The 21,349-nt window shown below is 26.8% G+C and overlaps 1 protein-coding gene across 1 annotated transcript in view; it reads left to right on the forward strand.

Moving 5' to 3' along the window:
* Positions 1-65: 65 nt before the first annotated feature.
* The window catches only part of LOC110282368 (phosphatidylinositol N-acetylglucosaminyltransferase subunit A), a 28,832-nt gene continuing 7,548 nt past the window's right edge, over positions 66-21,349 (forward strand). The window contains 10 exon segments of the mRNA XM_087152170.1: positions 66-386; positions 1,819-1,972; positions 5,144-5,266; positions 6,388-6,563; positions 9,137-9,178; positions 9,180-9,250; positions 10,909-11,016; positions 17,585-17,691; positions 19,030-19,112; positions 21,084-21,169. Of these exon segments, the coding sequence (XP_087008296.1) occupies positions 322-386; positions 1,819-1,972; positions 5,144-5,266; positions 6,388-6,563; positions 9,137-9,178; positions 9,180-9,250; positions 10,909-11,016; positions 17,585-17,691; positions 19,030-19,112; positions 21,084-21,169 (1,015 nt within the window). The 5' untranslated portion in view covers positions 66-321.

Here is a 21,349-nt window from a genome sequence, read left to right on the forward strand (position 1 = left end):
ATCGAAAAGTAGAAAAGATGCAGAAAAAGCTCAACATTTGGTAATTTAAATAATGCTTATGCTGATGAAAATCCATATTAAATTATTACCATATGCATACATAGTTCTTTGATAACAATGTATTCTATTTAAAATTTTCACATTAGGAATGATGCAAATTCATCTTATGTTTAATCGAAAAGTAGAAAATATGCAGGAAAAACTCAACATTTGCTAATTTAAATGATGCTTATGCTGATGAAAATCCATGTTAAATTATTCCCATATGCATACATAGTTCTTTGATAACAATGTATTCTATTTAAAATTTTCACATTAGGAATGATACAAATTCATCTTATGTTTAATCGAAAAGGAGAAAATATGCAGAAAAAGCTCAACATTTGGTCATTTTAATGATGCTTATGCTGATGAAAATCCATAATAAATTATTCCCATATGCATACATAGTACTTTGATAACAATGTATTCGATTTAAAATTTTGACATTAGGAATGGTACAAATTCTTCCTATGTGTAGAACATACTTATCTTTTTTTGAAATTGTCCCCTCAATTATAACACTGTTGGTTTAGAATTATTTTGCATACAGAAATATTGACATACGATATTAAATTTGTTAATTGAAATTTTTTTTAAATACGAATTGCAAAGGGGAGAATTTTCTTTTTTGAGGACAATCTAAAGTAAAAATATCAATATCATTGATGATACAATTAAACTTCAATATTTAGATAAGTCAACCATCAACAACTAGTAAATAGTTTTGATTCTGAAAGAAAAAGTTGGAATTTATTTTTAATTGATCTGATCTATTAATTTAAATCAGGCGTTCATGTCCTTGTTCACTTACAAACTTAAAATGAATGAAAAGTGAAGTTTATATTGATTGCTAATTGTATTTACAATTTGACTAAATTGTCTTCTCTATGCTTTTGATCCTAAAAAAAAAGCACAATTCTGTTTTTTCTTTTCTTTTCCAGATGATTTCTGTATTGGTACTTGTACCTATGTTTGTTGATTTCTGGGCATTATCCTGCAAGAAATAATGATAATAAAAATGAAAAAAAGTAAAGCTATAGAAGGGCTTCTAAGGCAAGCTTCCAAATGTTTTATTTATTTTTTAAGAATAATTTTACGAGTTTAAATTCCTTTTGGGGAGCTGGCAGTTCTACGTGGTGTGAACAGGTATCACTACGGAAATATGTCCCCTTTTTTTATACCTATTCAGATTTTACAGAATGAAACCAGCATCATGAAACATATTTTATTATTAATTGAAATGAGTGCAGAACATTCAAAATTAAAGTAGCAAAACACAAAATTAAATTAGTTATTTTTTATTCTGAAATGTGATTTACATAAAGCCCCTTTATTTCTCATTTTTTTTGGATAGGAATAACACTACTATGACTAGATTTAATTACAAATCCTAACTTTTTATGAGCTAAATTAGTAAAAGAATTTATATTTGAAAAATGAGAAAAGACACTCATTTTCCATCTTGATATATTTTTATTTTATTGGTCAAATGCAATTTTTGTTTCAACATAAAAATAATTAAACCACATCTAACTCAAAATGTTAACTTTACAACTGAAATAATAGCTTACATAAAACATTTATTTATTAAAAAACTTTTTAGAATGTATTATTTTAAAAATTTTTATTACCTATTATTTAACAAAAATAAAATATGCTTTGTTTATGTAGTTTAAAAAGTTCTTTTCAAATCTGATGAACTGCCAGAAGTTATATATGAATTGACACAGTGTTCATATACATTAAATTCTAACACGGAATATTTTTTACTTCTAGTATGGTGTCTGATTTCTTCTATCCCAATACTGGTGGAGTAGAGAGTCATATTTACCAACTTGCTCAGTGTCTTATTAAAAAAGGTCACAAAGTCATTGTTATTCATGCCTATGGAAATCGTAAAGGAATAAGATATTTAACCAATGGATGAAAAGTATGTTTATAAGTAATTTTTAAATTTTACATATTATTAAAATAATATTATTAAAATTATATTATTAAAGTAATATTATTAATATTTTAATATTCTTAATAATATTATTAAAATGCATAACAACTTTTGTAATTTTTATCCCTCAGGCACAGCAATATCAAACTTTTTTTTTTGTTGCTAATTCCTAAGAAATGTTGTATATTGTCTAATTTTAATTATTCATCAGAGGAGGTTTCCTTTTTTTAAATTAAATAAATTGCAAATAATTTATTATGCATCTGATTTTATTTTACTAGTTTTGGCATTTTATATGTTTGTGTAGCTTTAAAAATACATTTTATATTCTTTTAATCTTTTTTTTATTTTTAAAAATTGATATCAGTTTCAATTTGGGTTCCCTATAAATTTTTGGATTTCAAACTTTGTTTTTCAGCTTGAATTCATATTCAGCACTATATGCTATAAATTTTTGCTTGTAGTATATTATTTATAATTCTTTTTTAGTTAACAAATTCACTTGCAAAGTAATTTTGATTCTCTTGCAAGTTATTGGTTACTCCACACTCAAAATTTTCTGTTTTACCTTCAACAACTTGAAATTTTTTAAAATTAATTTGAATAATATATAACTAAAAAAATCTTTAATAGTTTTGAGTTAGTTTAATGTCAGGAAAAAAAAATTATTTCCATTTTTAAGTGTTTTATATTGAATTTAAATTTGCTTAGTTTTATATAATAACCCTCCTGGCTTACCTCAAACGGCAGGGCACATTTGGAAAGATGCTACCTAAAATGTCCAGGGTCAGAAAAAAACGTAACAAATCATAGTTAGTAACAAATCGTGTTAGTAACAAATCATATTTATCTTTTTAACCATTATTTAAAAAAATAATTAATAGTACTTTCAATAATGTTAGACAGGAAAAATAACTGCAGTTCAATGGATATATTATATATTCATGTATAATTTTTCTTTTTCCTTGAAAGTGAGAGAAAAAAAGCTTTTGTTAAGCGCTACTGTTTCAAAAATGAAATATCTTTTAAAATATACTGTGACATTAAGTCACAGCCTAATTTTTTAAATATCCTGTTTTATTTCATTCTTTCGTCCCTCCTCAAAGTCAAGAGATAGGAAATGACTGACGTATAATGGGAAATGATCTATGGGATTGCAAATTCACGTTTTTAAGTCGAACGTCATCGAACTAGTCACTCATGTAGAACGTCATCGAATATTGGGGGGGGGGGGGAAGTAAGGTCATTTCGGTGCACTTGATATTTGTTACCAAGATTTTATTTTTAATCAAAAATGTATTCACCCTCGTTATCAGCAACCTTCCAATTCAGGATTGAAAAAAAGTTAATTGGTGTTTAAGGCTAATGAGTATTGAAAGCGGCGAAATGTCGGAACTTTCCAGTTTCACTAAATATTTACTGACATTATAATTAGAACACAACTCGAGTTTACACCCTTGAGTTTACATAGTTCTCTATCAGGGCTCTGAATGATATGATAGCAGTGAAAACTTTACAGACAAATTAATGTTGAATTTAATTAAAAACAAAACTTTTTCGTAGATAGAAAATCTTGTTAAAAGAAAAAAATATCGAAGAAATTAGCTGTTAATCTAAGAAAAAAATATATAAAATGTGAAATCATTCTAATATTTTATTGGAGTTAGAACTGGAATTTTATAACGAATATATATTTTAAATACAATCATACTTTAAAAAAATCGTTTTCTTTAAAATGTATATAGTAATGTGAGTAACATAAAAAAAATTTACAATTCATTTGATATTTTGCTTGGTTGAAAAAAAATGTTTGGTATATTAAAACTCACTTAGTTATTTGGTGTTTTAACAGCTTGTAATTTTTTTTATATAATTTATTAAGAAAATTTGAATTTATTATCAAACTTATTTGTCATTACTAAAACAAGCTGCATTTATATATTCACATGTATGAGAAATTTATTTACTAATGAGAAGAATTTCGATTTCCTCTCTATCCATAAAAATGTTTTAATATCATTAAACTAAAGTACAAATAAAACTAGTGTTTTAAGAGATGGGATTTTAGACAAGCGCCGAGAAAGTCCAAAATATTACAGGAAGAGGAGAGAGTGTTTTTAGAGTTAACTTCAATTACCAGATAAAAAAAAAATTAAATTTTTTGAAAACAAAATAATCTTTTTTAAAAAAAAAAAAACATTAACTAATTGAATTACATTAGTTAAATATAACTGAAAATAAGTATTATTAAAAATTCATAAATTTGTTCAATAAATATTACATTATTAGACAATAAATAATTTGCAGCAAATTACATTAAAATGAAATTGCTTTTTCAAAAATAATTTGAAATTTAAAAGTACGATATGATTTAAAATATTTAAAGATTTAATGTAATAAATTAAGCAGTAAATATTAAAAAAAAAATCAATATATCGAAAATGGAGTAATAAAAATAATCTGTTTATTAAAGGTAAACTTTTGATTTGAGTGGGGGTTCGAACATCAAAAAGAACGCAAACTATTCATATCTATTCAAACAGAAATACTCTAGCACAGTGAGTGAGTTATGATGACAGCTTATACGCCTCTCAATTTGTGAGCGGTAGGAGGTTGAGGGGGGAAGAAAATATTCTACTTGAAATAAATACGGGTTCGCCACTCAAGGGGTAGAACATGAGCCCATACATGCACGGGCAAGCCGCTTAGAAATCATGCCCGTGATATTACGGGCTTGACGCCAGGAGGGTTAATAATCACCGCACATTTCACACCAAAAATATAAAGTTCTAATATTATTTTAAAAATTCATCATTGTTATTATATTGTTTTAAAAGTTTAAATAAATCTTAGGAGAGTTTTCTTTATTTTAAAGTTTACAGTGAATTTTTTTATTAAAGAAAACAATTAGTAAAATACAAAATAAGAAAAAATGTACTATAAACTTTCAAATTTTTAATTTAAACATTAAATTATCAATCCATATATCAATTTATGTTATTTTTTATTTATAATTGGCTTAAAACTTAAGAAATAAATTATTGTAACTTTTATATTAAATATAATGGGGTTTTATTTGTTTTAAAAGTAATTATGTACTTATAATTAATTCAATTATTAATTGCATACTTGTTTTACATTTACTTTTTTTTTTAGGTTTATTATATGCCAGTATGGGTGGTGTACAATCAGTGCACACTACCAACATTATTTACCACCTTCCCTGTCATCCTTTTTATCCTTGTTAAAGAAAAAATTTCTATTGTGCATGGACATTCAGTAAGATACTTTTTTCTCCTTGCTTTTGCTGTAAAGGATCCTCAAAAAATTGTGTAAAAAATTCCTAAAATTGTATGATTTGCCAACTTTGTTGCCAAATTCCAAAAAATTAATAAGTTAACAATCACTGGGGGTACTAATGCTTATCATTTATTAATTTACCTTGGCTCTAGTGTAGAGTCTGGAAGACCTAGGGTTGGCAAAAAATTTGAATTGTACAGTTTTTGCTGAAACTCCGTTTTTGATTATCATGATATTCTTTGCTTTCATTGACATCTCTTTCAAGTTGCCACAATTTTTTTTATATTACCAGATTGGCTCTTGGTTTATTTTCATACATATTAATTGAAATTTTAAAATTCCTTTTTCTTTTATCATTAGTTACTTGCTTGTTAGAGCCGAAAAATGTCAATTGTACAATTTTGATGAAACCCTGTTTCTGATTATATCTATTAATTTTTGACACCGACCTTGGCATCAAAAAAATTGCCAAAAATGAGAGGTACCAACCGTTGTAAACTATTACCTTAATATTTTTAACTAATGTTTATGTTTCAATATGTATTATACTAAAGTAATACATTCTAAGGAATGAAAATTATTATGCAATAGTATTACAATTTATTTATTTAAAGATATCTTATAATCAATTAAGGTATACGAAGAAAAATAGATAATAGTAAATGAATTAAACTACAATGCTATAATAACAGCAAGAGCGGATCTACTATTTCAATATGGCATAACCAAATGCAACCAAGCCAACATGATAGAACTACCTTTTTTTAAGAATAATAATAGTTATAAAAAACATAGGTGCCATAATTACAATTCGGGTAAGTCATCAGCTTACCTTGGAATTCAATTAAAATATGTGTGATTAAAAATTTTTTATTGGAACACTTTTAATTATTATGACAATGCAGAAGAAAAACAAATTTTGTTATTTACCTATAAGTAGAAAAATTTAGACAGAATAATTTCTCTAATTTATATTTTTGTTTTTCTTTCAAGTTTTCTGTCTTTCATATTACTAAATAAGAAAATTTTCTTTTACAGTTTTGATGTTTAAAAATATGAAATATTTAAAAAAATTTAAAATGTATGCTAATTTTTTCCAGGCATTTTCTGCGTTAGCACATGAAGCAATGCTTCACGCTAAGACAATGGGACTGAAAGCAGTTTTTACAGATCATTCCCTATTTGGGTTTGCAGATGCCAGTGCCATAATCACAAATAAACTTCTCCAAATGACTTTGAGTGTCTGTTATCATGTGATATGTGTGTCTCATACTGGGTATGCTATATTGAGATATATTTTAATTACTATATAATAGATATAGTTTAATTTTTCCTTACGATTATGAAATGTGTATTGTTTATTAATATCTTTTTAAGGTATTCTCATGTTTTTTGTTAAATTATGAAATTAATTTATTGTCATAACTCCTCTCATTGCTATGTAATGGGGTCGTAACACACTTGTATGTTGTTCTAGTACTTTTTGAGAAACAGGGCACCATTTTGGAATCTGAGTATTATTCCTTTTTCTTTTATAGTTATGAATTTCTTTCTTTGAAGAGTGAAGTTTTTATGGTCTTAGCAGCATGTTTCTCGAATTTCTATTACCATACCTGCCAATTCTCCTGATTTTTAACAAAGACTCCTGCATTTTACGGCTACCACCTGTTTGCTTGTATATTCTAAAATTTCTCCATATTTGTTGAAAAAGTTGTATGCAGTATGTTGAGTGTTAATATTTTAAGTACCTTTTGCGGTCTGGCTACCTTTGGGATGTTTTCGTGGTTTTCCTTTCCATGTAATGCAAATGCAGGTTAGTTCTATCAAAATGTCCTTCACAATATAAAATTTGGTCCAATACTTGATTGATCCAGGAGTTTCCTTGTCTTCTGGATTGGATTCAAAATTACAAGGCAACAGAGTTGAACATTAGTAGCCATAAACCCAAAATTGTGTCGGCTGTTTAACAATGGTTACGAAATAGTTTAAGTAATTATAAATAATGGTTTAAAGAAATCTTCTTCAGATTAAGATTTACATATATATTTTTACTTCGCTAAATATAAGTGCTTATGTTATTTCCATTTTTGAATTTCTTTCTTTGACTTATATGATTATACATGATGTATCAAAACTTTATGCGCAGCCCGAAAAATTTCGCTTGTAAAATAGTAAAATCTCCGTTATTTTTTTCCTAGAATGTTGGCAGGTATGTATTACCTTATCAGATATATGTATGCTGATTGAAAATGGCAAAATTCTGAAAATATATATATAAACAGTTAAAATGGCGGAGTAGAAAGAATGGCAGAGTAAAAAGAATGGCAGAGTAAAAAAAAGCATTTGTTTCCATAGACATGCCATTTAAAATTTTATTTTCTCTATACCAAACTTAATTTTCTAACTCTTTTTTTCTGGAGGAAAATAACTTTAGTTTCGGTGCTTGAAAATTGATGCAAATTTTTTTTTATTTTTAGATTATCTTGTTCAAAAGAATTAAAGAAAATTATTTAAGTTTTTTTTTTTTTTTAGCAAATTGCCAATTGGCCAAATTTTTCTCTTAACTAAATATAATTTAAACAAATGAATCATTTCCAGTTTTTGCATATATTTTGTGAACCTGAAGGAAACATTAATGGAGTAATTTTTTAAGTATTAAGTAATCTGGTCACAAATGCTTTACATTAAAAAAATAGAATCACAAAGGTTCAATTTTTTTTTATAAATTTTTTTTGTTGATTTTAATATCCTACTTTATTCTTATTCATCACAACACTTAATGTTTATTCATTATTGTAAGTGTCAGTTTGTTTTAACATAATTTGAGAGTAATAGTTCCCACTTCCATAATTCAAGTGACTAAAATACCAGAAAACAAAAACACAAATAATTTTTGCACGGATTTATGCAATTCGATTTTGTTTAGTGTATATCTTTTATAATTATTACCCATATATTTAAATAGAAAATTTTAAAGAAGAAAATAATGAAAAATGTAATAATGACATCGAAGTTGACGTCGTCAGGGGTTACCAGTTCCGGAAGTCATAAAAACACAAAACCTTTTCTATCGAGAGAGCACGGCAAATGTCTAAAATTTGCTCTTTCTGTACCTCAAAGGTTTTGCAAAAAATCCAGAAAGAGAGAAAAAGAGAATAAAAAAAAAAAAAAAATACAAAAGTAAACTGAGTTTCCCCAGTTAAGCTTTTCTACTAACAAATGGCAACAACTTTCTTGCTTATGTTTTTTTTCTTCTTTCTGCTCATAAAATGGGGGCGTAGTTTGTTAGTGAATTTCTGTTCAGTTAAGGATTTTCAGAAAGTAGTGTGCTGTTTTGGTTTAACTATGGAATATTTTTAAGCAGGTTTTTTGAACATTGTAATTAGTTTATATATTTTATTTTTTTTATTTTGTTTTTGTATTTTATATTCTCTCCTTCTGAACTTTTTGCAAAATCTTTGGGATACAGCGAGAGCAAAGTTTAGACATTTGAAGTGCTCTCTCTACAGAAAAGGTTTTGTATTTTTGTGATTTCCGGAGCTGGTACCCCCTGACGCGTCAACTTCGGACGTCATTATTATATTTTTCATTATTTTCATTGTTTTCTTCTTTAAAATTTTCTATTGGTTTCAATTTACTTATGGAATTTTTACTGCTTTTCTTTGGAATTGTAGTATTTATCAGCTTTATACAGTTGATTCTTATTTGTTTTTGATTTCTTATTTTATTACCATAAATTGAGAGTTTTTTTTGTTTATTACATGCCAATTTTAAAAATTTATTTTGATTTCATAATTGCTGTTTTTACTTTTAAAGTTAATTTTTTTAAAATGTACTTATTTTAATTAGGAAAGAAAATACTGCTCTTAAAGCAAATGTTTGTCCAAATACAATCAGTTATACCAAACGCAGTGGATACAACGATCTTCCAGCCGGATTTCTTGCCAAAGCTAAAGTCAAGAAGTAAAGTAATTTATGCCAACGTGTTTACCTTATTTTTTCTGTAAAATTTCATTTGTATTCCTTTTATCTTTTATTTTCTCATGGCACTTATGTCCCAAAGTTAAAATATAGGCTCTCTCTTATCTTAACTATATATAAGAGCCTGTGGCAGAATCGTGGGGACACAGCGACATTGTCGCAGAACACTACAGAGCTCTTGCAGAACAAATTTTTATTTGGGAAGCAAACAAGTTTGATTTTTTTTATCTGCAGAATTTTTGGGAAGATTTTTTTTTCTGCAGAGCTTTTTTTCTTCCTTTTCTGCTGAATTATTTTTAAAAAATGTCTTTCGCATATATCAGAGATGGAAGAAATGCTCATGTTTTTTTTTTTTTTTTTTTACTTTGCTTTGAGAATAAAAAAAAAATTCCCAATGCCTGATTGATATTATAAAAAGTAATTTCCAAATCGATAAAATTTTAAAAAGTTAACTACACAAAAATTTTTTTGTAACAGGACAATATCGCCAATGATATCAGAATATCTATTCTTTTTGATGTATATCAAAAAAAAAAAAAAAAATTCTTACATTTATAATTTAAAAAATTATATGCTGTTCTACTCTGTTCATAAGGCTTTCTTTAAAAATTTTTTTTTTTGAAAACAGGAAACGCTTCTGTTACTTGAAATTAGTAATATATATATATATATATACTGTATTTATTATATCTATAATAATGTATATTATTTATTATATATAATTATATATATATATTATATATATAAGTTAAAATATAGACATAGACAAACTCTGCATTAGGATTGTAACTCCACATTGCCAGACTTTCATTATCACTACTCAAATCCTGTTTTTAGTCTTATCACCTGATATTGTCTGAATCCTTCCAATTTTACTGGTATTCAATGTCTGTTAATTCTCATTTATGTTCAACACAATTATATTCATAACCATTCATTCATATTCTTCATTTGATTCATATTCATTCATCAGTTCGATGTATTCAAAAAAATAATTGTAGTTTTGGGAATCTATGTATTCCTCCAGTTTCATAATAATCAAGCTTAAATAACTGGTTTAGACACAACACATATTTAACAGGGTGCATAGAGTTTTTAAAAAGTAATTGAAGGTGCTTATTTTTGATTAACATTTATTGAAAGCCCTTAAAGGTGCTTTTTTTAATCAGGGTTTGTAAAAAGGGCTTAATTTTCTATTTTTTAAAATGAGATTTTTCATTGCCGTATTGATTGTCGTTCTAAATTACAAAAAATTCATGATTTTCACTATTTTCTCTGCAATATTTATCAGAAACTAGTTATTTTATCATGATTATTTTAAGTTTTTTAAAATGTTTTTGAATTTTATTGATTTTATGTTTATAAATAAAGAACTTTAAAAGATAGAAGAAAAAAAAATATTTTTATTACTGCACAGATCCTAATTATGATTTTTTTTGGAAAGTGATTAAAAATATTTTTGGAGTACTTAAAGGTGCTTATTTTTTGTTGAAAAATCAGGCTACGCGCACTAAAAATATGTATAGATAGATATTTGTTAATAATGCAAAATTGTTTAATATTTATGTTATTATAAAGTTTCATATTAATAATTTCATTGTACAAGTAATCTTATGTTCTAAAATAAAAATTTATTTTAGTTGCAATCGTTGTCATCAGTAGACTTGTTTATAGAAAAGGAATAGATCTACTTGCAGAAGTGATTCCACAAATTTGTTCCAGATACCCCGATGTAGATTTTATAGCTGGTATGTGCTTTAAATGTATTTTTCCCTCTCAGTTCGTAAGCGATATTTAAATACCAGTCTTAACCCTCCTGGCGTCAAGCCCGTTATATCACGGGTATGATTTCTATGCTAAAAGCGGCTTGCCCATGTATGCACGGGTTCACATTCTGGCTCTGGAGCAGCGATCACATCTTTTTCTGAACTAGAATATTTCCTTCCCCCTCAAACTCCTACTGCTCACAAATTGAGAGGCGTATAAGCTGTCATTGTCAATCACTCACTTTGTGCTAGAATATTTCTGTTTGAATAGATGTGAATAGTTTGCTTTCTTTTTCATGTTTGAACCCCAATCTAACCAAAAGTTTACTTTTAAAAAACAGATTAAATTTTTATTTTCTCCAACACTTTCGAAATATTGAATTTTTAAAAAAAAAATATTTATTGCTTAATTTATTATAATAAATCTTTGAATAAATAAAATCGTTTCGTGCTTTTAAATTTCAATTAATTTTCTAAAAAGCATTTTTCATTTTAGAGTAAATTGCAGGAAATTATTTCTTGTCTGAATACAAATACAATATTTAATGAACTAATTAATGAATTTTTAATATTACTAATTTTCCATAGTATTTAACTAATTCATTTAAATTAGTTAATTTTTTTAAGTATTATGTTGCTTATAAAAAAATTAAAAAATTTTTTATCTGGCAAATGAAGTTAACTCTTGAAACACTCTCTCCTCTTTCTGTAATGTTAAAGACTTTCTCGGCATTTTTCTAAAAATCCCATCACTCAAAACGCTAGTTTTATTTGTACTTCAGTTTAATGATATTAAAGCATTTTCATGGATAGAGAAAAAATCGAAATTCTTTTCATTAGTAAATACATTTCTCATACACGTGAATATATAAATGCAGCATATTTCTGTAATGATAAGTTTAATATTATACTCAAATTTCCTTAATAAATAATAATAAAAAAATGTACGAACTGTTAAAACTCCAAATAACTAAGTGAGTTATAATAAACTAAATATTTTTTTCGAGTCCACAAAATAAATGTAAATATTTTATTCCACTCAAATGCATTTTAAATATACATACATTTAGATATACATTTTAAAGAAAACGATTTTTTTTAAAAGTATAACTGATTATATTTAAAATATTTAAGTAATCATTGTGAAAATTCCAGTAACTAAAATAAAATATAAAAATCATTACACACTTTATATATTTTAATTGTTGGAACACTTGCAAACAAGATTTTTTTTCTTTCAAAAAGATGTTTTATTTTTAATTAAATTCATCATTAATTTGATTTAAAGTACAATTTTTTCTATAATATCATTCGAAATCCAAATAAAAGTGTGTGTAAATTCAATGGTGTAAGCTCGAGTTGTGTTGTAATTATCATGTTTGTAAATATTCAGGAAACCTGGAAAGTAATGACACTTTGGCGCATTGAATATTCAATAGTCTTAAAAATCCCTTTTTTTACGATCCGGAATTGAAGGGTTGTTGATAACAAGGGTGAATACATTTTTGATTAAAAATATCATCTTGGTAACAAATATCAAGTGCATCGAAATGACATTACTTTCAGATCTCCCTAATATTTCATGAATTTAAAAGTTGTTCAATCCAGATGGGTGGAAACAACCAACGTAAGTACTACAGTACTGACATTCGTACTAAAATATGCATCGATTGATTGTCTGAAATCTAAAGTAGATGATTACATGATGTTTTTGTTAAGTTATTAAAATAGTTTTCAGAAGTTTAATTTAAAATGGGGGTACGCAAAGCGATAAACAAACCCTTATTCTGATGTAAATATAATCTAGACAATACTTATCATACTAGTGTCCAGATATCATACTAGTTATCATACTAGTGTCCATACGAGTTATCATACAGTTTCATCTAACGGGAACGTTTTCTTTTCTGTTCATGGTCAAAAATGCTGTAAAAGGTGATCTAAAAAAATGGGCGTATAGTACTAAAAGTAAATTGCAGAAGTTAGAGAAATGCGAAATGTAGAGAAGATTTGTCGCTATATTTTCTGCAATTCAATTAAAGTCTAAACTTCGATTGCGAAAAAATAAACTTAAAATAAGAGCTTAAATAAACTTAAAACAAAAAATAAGAATAAAAGTAGGCTAGAATTAAAAAAATAAAACATAAATGAACTTAAATAAAGTACACGACAATTCTGCGAACTTAACAAGTAAAATAATCGAAGTAGTGGATAAAATTTATAATTAAAGGTCACGGAAAATACAATTCAATAACACTCTGCAACAAAATATGCATTTTACTTCATCAGTAATCTTCCCATGCATTTTGTATGCAGAATTTACTTTTGGAATAAAAATTAACTCGCTAATTGAATAAAAAGTTCCAAAAATATTTGGCAACTAAAATGGAAGGCATTACGTTATTTTGATTCTTTGGAATTGGATATTTTTGAATTTATAAATGACGTTATAAACAAATTTATAAAACATAATCCAACAAATCATATGTTTAAGAAAAAGCGATAGCAAGTTTTTGTGCCCAACCACAATCTCAATTTCATTCATAATCCACAACATTCATAAATATATTGCTATTTATTATAAATACTACAATATTTTTAAAATATTACTCTTATGAATAGTAAATATGACTATTAAGGGATACTAGTTTTATTATTTTAAATATATTTTACCACATATAAATTAAAATCACAGATAACATAACTTAATGTTAATTTTCTTAAGAATAATTTTCTTTTAAAAAAATTTTTAAATTTAATTTTTTTAGAAAATAAAAAGTTATGATCTTTAATTTATTGATATTTGACCGAAGTAATACAGAAAATTTTACTTTCCTTATTTCAATAAATTTTTCTGCTTATGTTACATATGTTCTTTGATTTTTTACTGCTAAGCTGCGCACTTTAAAAAGTAAAAAAAAAAAACCTAAGAATTTTTTTTATTTTTAAAAAGCATTTTTGATGTTATTTTATTGCTATACAAAAGGTGTGCATAGTCATAGTACCTTTTCTTATGTCAAAGCATTTTTATGTCATAATCATTAGTTCTAATTCTTGTCAGTTTGTTTCGACGAAGAAGAAACACAGAACAATGTTTTTTTTACTAACAGATAGGGAGAGAAAGTGATGAAGTCCTTTTAACACATTTTTCCAATTTTTCACGATATTATATAATATATAAGTCGAACTATATTATATAAGCCAAAAAAAATTATTGTTGTTTGTTACTTACCATTGTGTTTATTAGTCGCCATTTTTTACTAGTGTGGAATAACTGATTCCGTCTAGCAACATGGTGCTAAGAGATGAATTTAAAAAAAAAAAAAAATTCGACATTAAATATTTGAAACCAATACTACCGAAAATTTTTGTATAACTACGTTTATTTTTGTATATTTAAATTTTGTTAATTCCACGTGATTTTTTTTTTCCAAATATATGTCATTGCATGATCTATATTGCTAGAATCATTCCTTTGAATGTAACAGCAATGGACAAAACAAAGAATCATCATTATATTGACTTGTAAAATAATATTCTTGCAACAATTCCTGTACTGATATCTATTCTTTGTATGTAAAATTTCATAAGGTTATGAATTTTTTTAAGCTTTATTATTGATATTACCCTATGAAATAAAATAAGAAAATTTACTATACAAAATGCAGTTTTGCTTAACTAGTGTATATAGAAATTTATATTTTTAGTCAATTTTATAATATGTTATATGAACAGCATTTACTTAAATATTTAAAAGACGAATTAAGAATAAATTATCTAAATAACTTGAAATTCAATACGAGCACTATGTAAAGAGTTTTAACGTACATTAAAAAGTTTTAAGTACGTTTTTAACAATATTCCATCTTTAGAACAACAGAGTTTACGAAATGTTTTTTTTTTTTACTTAATTTCAAAGAAAAATAGAAATGAAACGGGAATTAAATAAATAATATCCATTAAACAGCAGTTATTTTTCTAATCGAACATTATTGAAAAAATACTCATTAATTATTTTTTTAAATTTAAAAATATCATTAATATACTTAAAAGATAAATATGACTTTTTACTAGCATGTATATCAATGAAATTGTACTTTGAATTCGGAAATCAAGCAATTTAAAATGCACACGCATTTTTTAAAATAAAATACTTAGACAGTAGCCGCAAATGTATCTGAGAAGTAAAAGAAATCACAGGAAACAGGAAGGAAAAATTATCAATCACAAGAATCTATTCAGCTCCATTTCATTGAACATTCCTTTGATGTTATATTTCAACTATGTCATTGTGAAAAAGCTGAGGACAAGAAAGAATGTAACATAACCTGAAAGTAATTATCTTATCAGAACAAAAGAATTGCTTGATATTTCAGAGAAAAGTGTAAGATTGTATGAAGTTCAACAACGACTTTCAGAAAAGTGAATCACGAAACACAATTCATCCATCAAACTGTCTTGACCCTCCTTGACCACCTAGACCGATAATCACCCCTTTTAACCACAAGTGGAAGCAGAAGGGGAAAGCATACCTTTTGTCCGACCCTCGACACTTTTGGTAGCATCTATCTAAAATGTGTCTGCCGCTTGAAGTAAGAAACTAAGAGAGAGGGGAAATATTTAAAAAGAGAAGGGGACAAAACTATTTTTTCAGTTTTCAAAGTAAAAAAAAGCATTAATTAGAAAGTTACAAGAGTTAAAAATGCATATTGAGTTATAATGTAACATTTTGTTGGATATTTTAAAACAGGAGGATTCACAACTTATGGCTGGCTGGCAAAAGTGGCCCAAGTGACCTTATTAACTTGACCCTTGATCGGCCTCAAATATTAATAAAAATATGAAAGAAAAAAATATCTTTAAAATATTTTTCAGCCATGTTCTAGAGAAACAGTTATGTATCTTTATCTAAAGTAACAGTTATGATTACTGATGTAGTTCAGTTTTTTTTTAAATATCTGATCATAACTATTTTGTTTTGCAAATTTTGTTAATGGCTATGGGTTCAGGAAGCTTTTTCAGTTTTCAGCCTCTAATTTAAAATAATAATCAAAAACCAAAAAAAAAAAATAAATAAATAAATAAAAAAAGTAAGAAAGGATGAGTAATTAATATTACATTATTACTATCTTTAAATTAAGGAGAAGACATATATTTTGTATGTAAAAAATTCCTTTAATAATTTTATTTACCAACTTTTATTAGTCTTATGCTGTTGACAATCAAATAACTCTTCATACAATTGAAAACTGGATCTTATACCACATGATTTATTTGATCAATGAGAATGCATGAATCCAATCATACTTTTCATCTGATTTTTATGTATACAATAGTTATTTTATCCTAGGTGTCTACTCATAGCCCCACATTATTCAATAATTTCAATGAATTTTGCCATGTCATCAAATTTGATTTAAATACTTGCTATTAGTAAAAATCTTTACAATGTTTGTTTTGCTCAAACTCTTCCTAAGCAAGTAGTGTGTACTTCAACTGTTTTTTGACAAAATTCAAACCTTGAAAATGTCTAAAACCATTCTTTAAAATGCCCCAAACCATACAATTCTGATTTACAGGGATACAAATAACATTATTGCAACTGTATTTGTAATTTACGATATTTTTGCTTTCTTAAAGTAAGTTATTTTACATTTTTTAAATATATTTTGAGGAATTATGGCAAGTTCCCTTAATTGTGTACAGCAGTAGGATATGAAACATTTACAATGAATTTAATGTTGATGAAACAGGGCGTTAAATTTTATAGCCAAATGTAGTGAAACCATTGGCCACATCCATGACAAATGTGTCCTTACTTTTTACTGTATTTTTTTGTTGAAATTTTGGTTTTAAATTTGTTTTAGAGAACAAATACTTACCATCAAAGTATTGTAAACTGGAGTTATGTATTAACCCATTTTTGTCCAAATGGGCGCAAACGCACCATTTCAATAAATATTTTTTATTAACACTGTGACATATATTTTTCACTAATTTTATTTTTCTGCCATTGTCAAGGGCTCTTAAGACACCCAAAATTTAATAATAATTCAGTTGGAGTACACACTTTCTGTTGAGAAATTTTTTAACTATTAAGTTTTTTTAAACTTAAAATCGTTATTGACGAATAAAATTTTTTGAAAATTTATAATTATTCCTTTTAAGATTTGTCATTATGTTTTATGATGGATTAAAGTTGAAAGTCAGTTAATAAAAAAAATATAAAATAAATTTCATAAAAGGAAACAAGCGTTCACCGAAATGATTTGTTCATTGATTTGGTGAATGGTGCTCATACGCACCATTTTATTTCTTGAATAAAATATAATTTTTATACACGAAATTTTGTTTCTTAATGAATGTAATTTAAGCATATTTGAATGAAAATAATTCATTTTATAAAATTTATATACTTGGCTTAAAATGAGTTAAACTATTTTATGTAAAATCATCAGTATCAAAGTGCGTCTGTAATTAGAGAGATAAAATGTTCTAAACTGGAATAGAAACTTTGATACAACTAAGTTTTTTTTTTGAATTATTACAGGCGGGGATGGTCCTAAGAGAATAGTTTTAGAAGAAGTTCGAGAACGTTGCCAACTGCAAGAAAGAGTGACTCTTCTTGGAGCCGTAAAGCAAACGCAAGTCCGAGATGTAAATATGTTCTTCCGTTTATCTCACAAAGGCTTTTATTATAGTTATTTATTTAATGTTATAGTTTTTTAATTATGGTTTATAGTTTATGATTTAATTTTTGTTTAAAATAAGTTATATGCTCATTTCAGTCAAAATATTAAATTATTTTATTCTACATATAATGTTCAAATTATGACAAATGTAACTTGATTCTGATTGGTGGTTTGGTTTCTAGAGTAGTTTATGTGCATTAAGGTAGTCACATTTGTTAGCAAAACTTTAAATGCATTTTGCAAATGTATGTTTTTCTTTCTTTTGCAAGATTAAATTCGATGTGATAGATGCAAAATTCAATTTTTGTTAAACTTTTTTGTTATATTGCCTGGTATGGTACACATTCTAACCAGGGCTCGAAAAACCACCCGTCCTCGGCCGTCAAAAATTCCCCGCGGGCAACAAATTTCTCGGATCCGACGGGCATTTTCCCGCTAATGTTTGTGAGACATTTTCAATTTTTGTTTTCTGACAAGAGTCGAGCGCCTCACTTCTAAAATGACCCTCTAATCTCCTCTAATCTAGAAATCCCGTTAATTCTTTTATTACTGAATAATGTAATCCTAGTAACTACTAATTCATTGTGCAATTATGTAAATGTTTATAATAAATAAGAGAAAATTATATTTTTATTTATTTAGAAGCTACGGGTTAGTTTCAAAGGAGGACATGTACATTGTTGAACAAGCTGTCCTAGGGGACGGGTAAAATTTCTGAGTTTTTTCAAGCCCTGATTCTAACTTAGGTTTACTTTTTTAATTGTTGATTTAATTATTTCTATAAGAAATTTTTTTGATTAAAAAGTCTCTAAAATTTCAATTTTGAAAGTAAAAGTTTAATTTTTTGATTGAAAATTTTATTGAAAATTTTTTAAAAAATAAAGGGTTTAAAAAAATTACATTACATTGCAGAAAAATTACATATTCAAGAGAATGAACTATAACATATTTTTTGCACCCGCTCTATGATTTTTTTTGCCGTATTTGACACTTCATATTACGTAAGTCGAAATACTGATTTTCTGTGCATTAAAACTCTATAACATACATCTGACATTTTTTGATAAAAATTGTAGTTTTCTTTATGCTGTTATGCGAAAACTGTAACTCTAATTTTTTTTATGCTGTTACGTAAAATCTGTTAGACTACTTTCTATTTTGCCATATATTGGTTTCTGAAAATGGCTCCTATCTTTTCAAAATTTTGAATCTTTATATACTAATCTCAGATAGTATTATCAATTTTGAGTTATGTTTTTTATGACTGCAAAATGAATTAAAAAAAATAGTAATCTCTGTTTAGGTTCTTGTAAAGGGTGGTATCTACCTGAATGCATCACTTACAGAAGCATTTTGTATTGCAATTTTAGAAGCAGCTTGTTGTGGGTATTTAATATTTTTCTGCTAATATAATTTTTTTTTATATATTATACCCTTTGTAGAGTTAAACATTTTAGTAATGTTATGTTAAAATATTTTTGAGATTTATTTATACAAAGAAATTCCTTTAGCTTATTACGTTGATTTATAAGATCAGTTTCTTTATGAAAAGGTGGTGGGGATTTTCAAAATTTAACCTGCAGCAAAGAATTGGCCATAAATGTGATTTTCTGTGCATACAGAATTTCTAAATTCTTTGTTTATAACTGCAAATAAATTTGTTGAGAAACAATCAAATAAACAAACACAGAACACACAAGAGAAAAATAGCTCCTGTGTATTAAACTTTCTTCTTGACCTCACTCTAACCTTAACTGTTATCCACATTTATGTAAACAAAGCACTTCATTATAGTTTGTATATGATAAGAATTCCCCCTGCCATGAAGTCTGAGGCCGTCTGCTGCTATGGAAACAAGAATATTGCATTTCACGGAGGGTAGATTCTCTTTTCTCTGGGGCTAACACAATTCACGGAAGAAAAAGATTCCCTTTCTCTCTTGCCAACTCGAGCAAAAACTTTTCTTAAACAGTGACCCTAATTGAAATAATTGTACCTCATTTCCATAGCCACCGGCACGGGTCCAGACGAATGGCTAGGGGAGTTCTTACTTTAGACAAACTATAGTATCTTTTTTTTGTAGTTATCATCAGATAACTGAACAAAACATCTGTATAATTATTTCTCTTACATTGCACCAAATATATGGGTATTTCTCTACCTAAATTGGCAACATTGTAGTCATTTATAGTAGTTCATTTTGTTAGGTTGTAATGATTTAAGTAGTGTTAAATATAATTAGTTTTACGTTAAGCATTTGTTTAAATTAATTTTGTTATGTAGTCTTAAGTTATAGTTTAGGTTAGTTATATGCTTAGTATTTATTCAGAATAATTTCGTATTTGTATAGAAATAAAAACTTAGTTATGAAGTAATTATTTAGATTTATTTTTTATCCTTTTTGAAATAGCAGCAGAAATTTTAAACATATGGTGCTATTGGACAGCATACTGTCATATCAAGTATTGGTGACGAAGCTTGCTTTTCAAGCAATAGCATGTATATATGTTATACCAGAAAGTTATGGTTCGCTTGGTTCGTAAAGCAGTAGTAAAGCACATAAAAGAGATTTCGGGATGAGTTTTCTTTCGTATCTCATGACAGAGATGGAAATAATTTTAATACTTTTGCTGCCTATTGTATGGAAATGTCATGAACTTATACTTATGGGTGTTTGTGTTATTTTATGGCTGCCAGACAGATTCTAAATTATTATTAAAATTAAACGCATATCATAAAATTCAACTGGGTTGCCACTACACTTAGAAAAAGGAAAACCTGGAAAATACAGGAATTTAAAAATCACCAAAATATACAGGAAAAATGGAAGGAATTTTTGTGGAAAAATACAGGGAATTTGTTTTTTATTTTTGTCTTTTAAAAAAATGGTGACCATTCAAAGTGCAATCTCTGGAATCTTTAGTGAAGATATTTCAGCTATTTTAACTATTTCATTCACTATAGCATTATTTAAGTTCAGCTGTTTCTTTTTTACTTTAAGTTTTTCTAGCAATTAAAACTAGTATAGTTAGCCCAATATAGCTCACACAAGAAAACACTAATTGTGTTTGCTTTTTAATATATTGTGTATGACACATACAGGGAAAACAAGGGGAATTTTTTTCTTCCAAAATCGAGTGGCAACCCTGTTCAATAACTTAGACAATATCGCGAATATCTCTTGAAAATAATTAAAACTGAAACCACCCCTATAATATTTAAAAACTGATGAAGTTGGTGGGATGTATTAGTCTTATAAAGGGTTAAACTATATATTTTAATTAATCAATTTATGTTTCAAATTGTTTAGCGATTGTTATATTATATCATTTCATACCTATAATTTACCTTATTTAGACTTCAAGTTGTGAGCACTAGTGTTGGTGGTGTGCCTGAAGTTTTGCCCCCCGAACTTGTTTCGTTAACTGAACCAACTGTCATTGGTAAATATAAGTTTGACTGTCTAAATTTGAATTTTTTTTTAAAAAATGATCAAGCATATCAAATTAATTTTGTGGTATATATTTTAAGAATATTGTTTTCATATGCTTAATTTATTTTTCAACTTCTTAACTGCCTCAAACTATAATCAGGTTTTATACCTTAGGGTGCATAGCGTTTTT

Source organism: Parasteatoda tepidariorum, chromosome 1 (genome assembly GCF_982258835.1).
Source record: "Parasteatoda tepidariorum strain Cologne lab strain chromosome 1, Ptep-v5.0, whole genome shotgun sequence".
Classification (NCBI taxonomy): domain Eukaryota; kingdom Metazoa; phylum Arthropoda; class Arachnida; order Araneae; family Theridiidae; genus Parasteatoda; species Parasteatoda tepidariorum.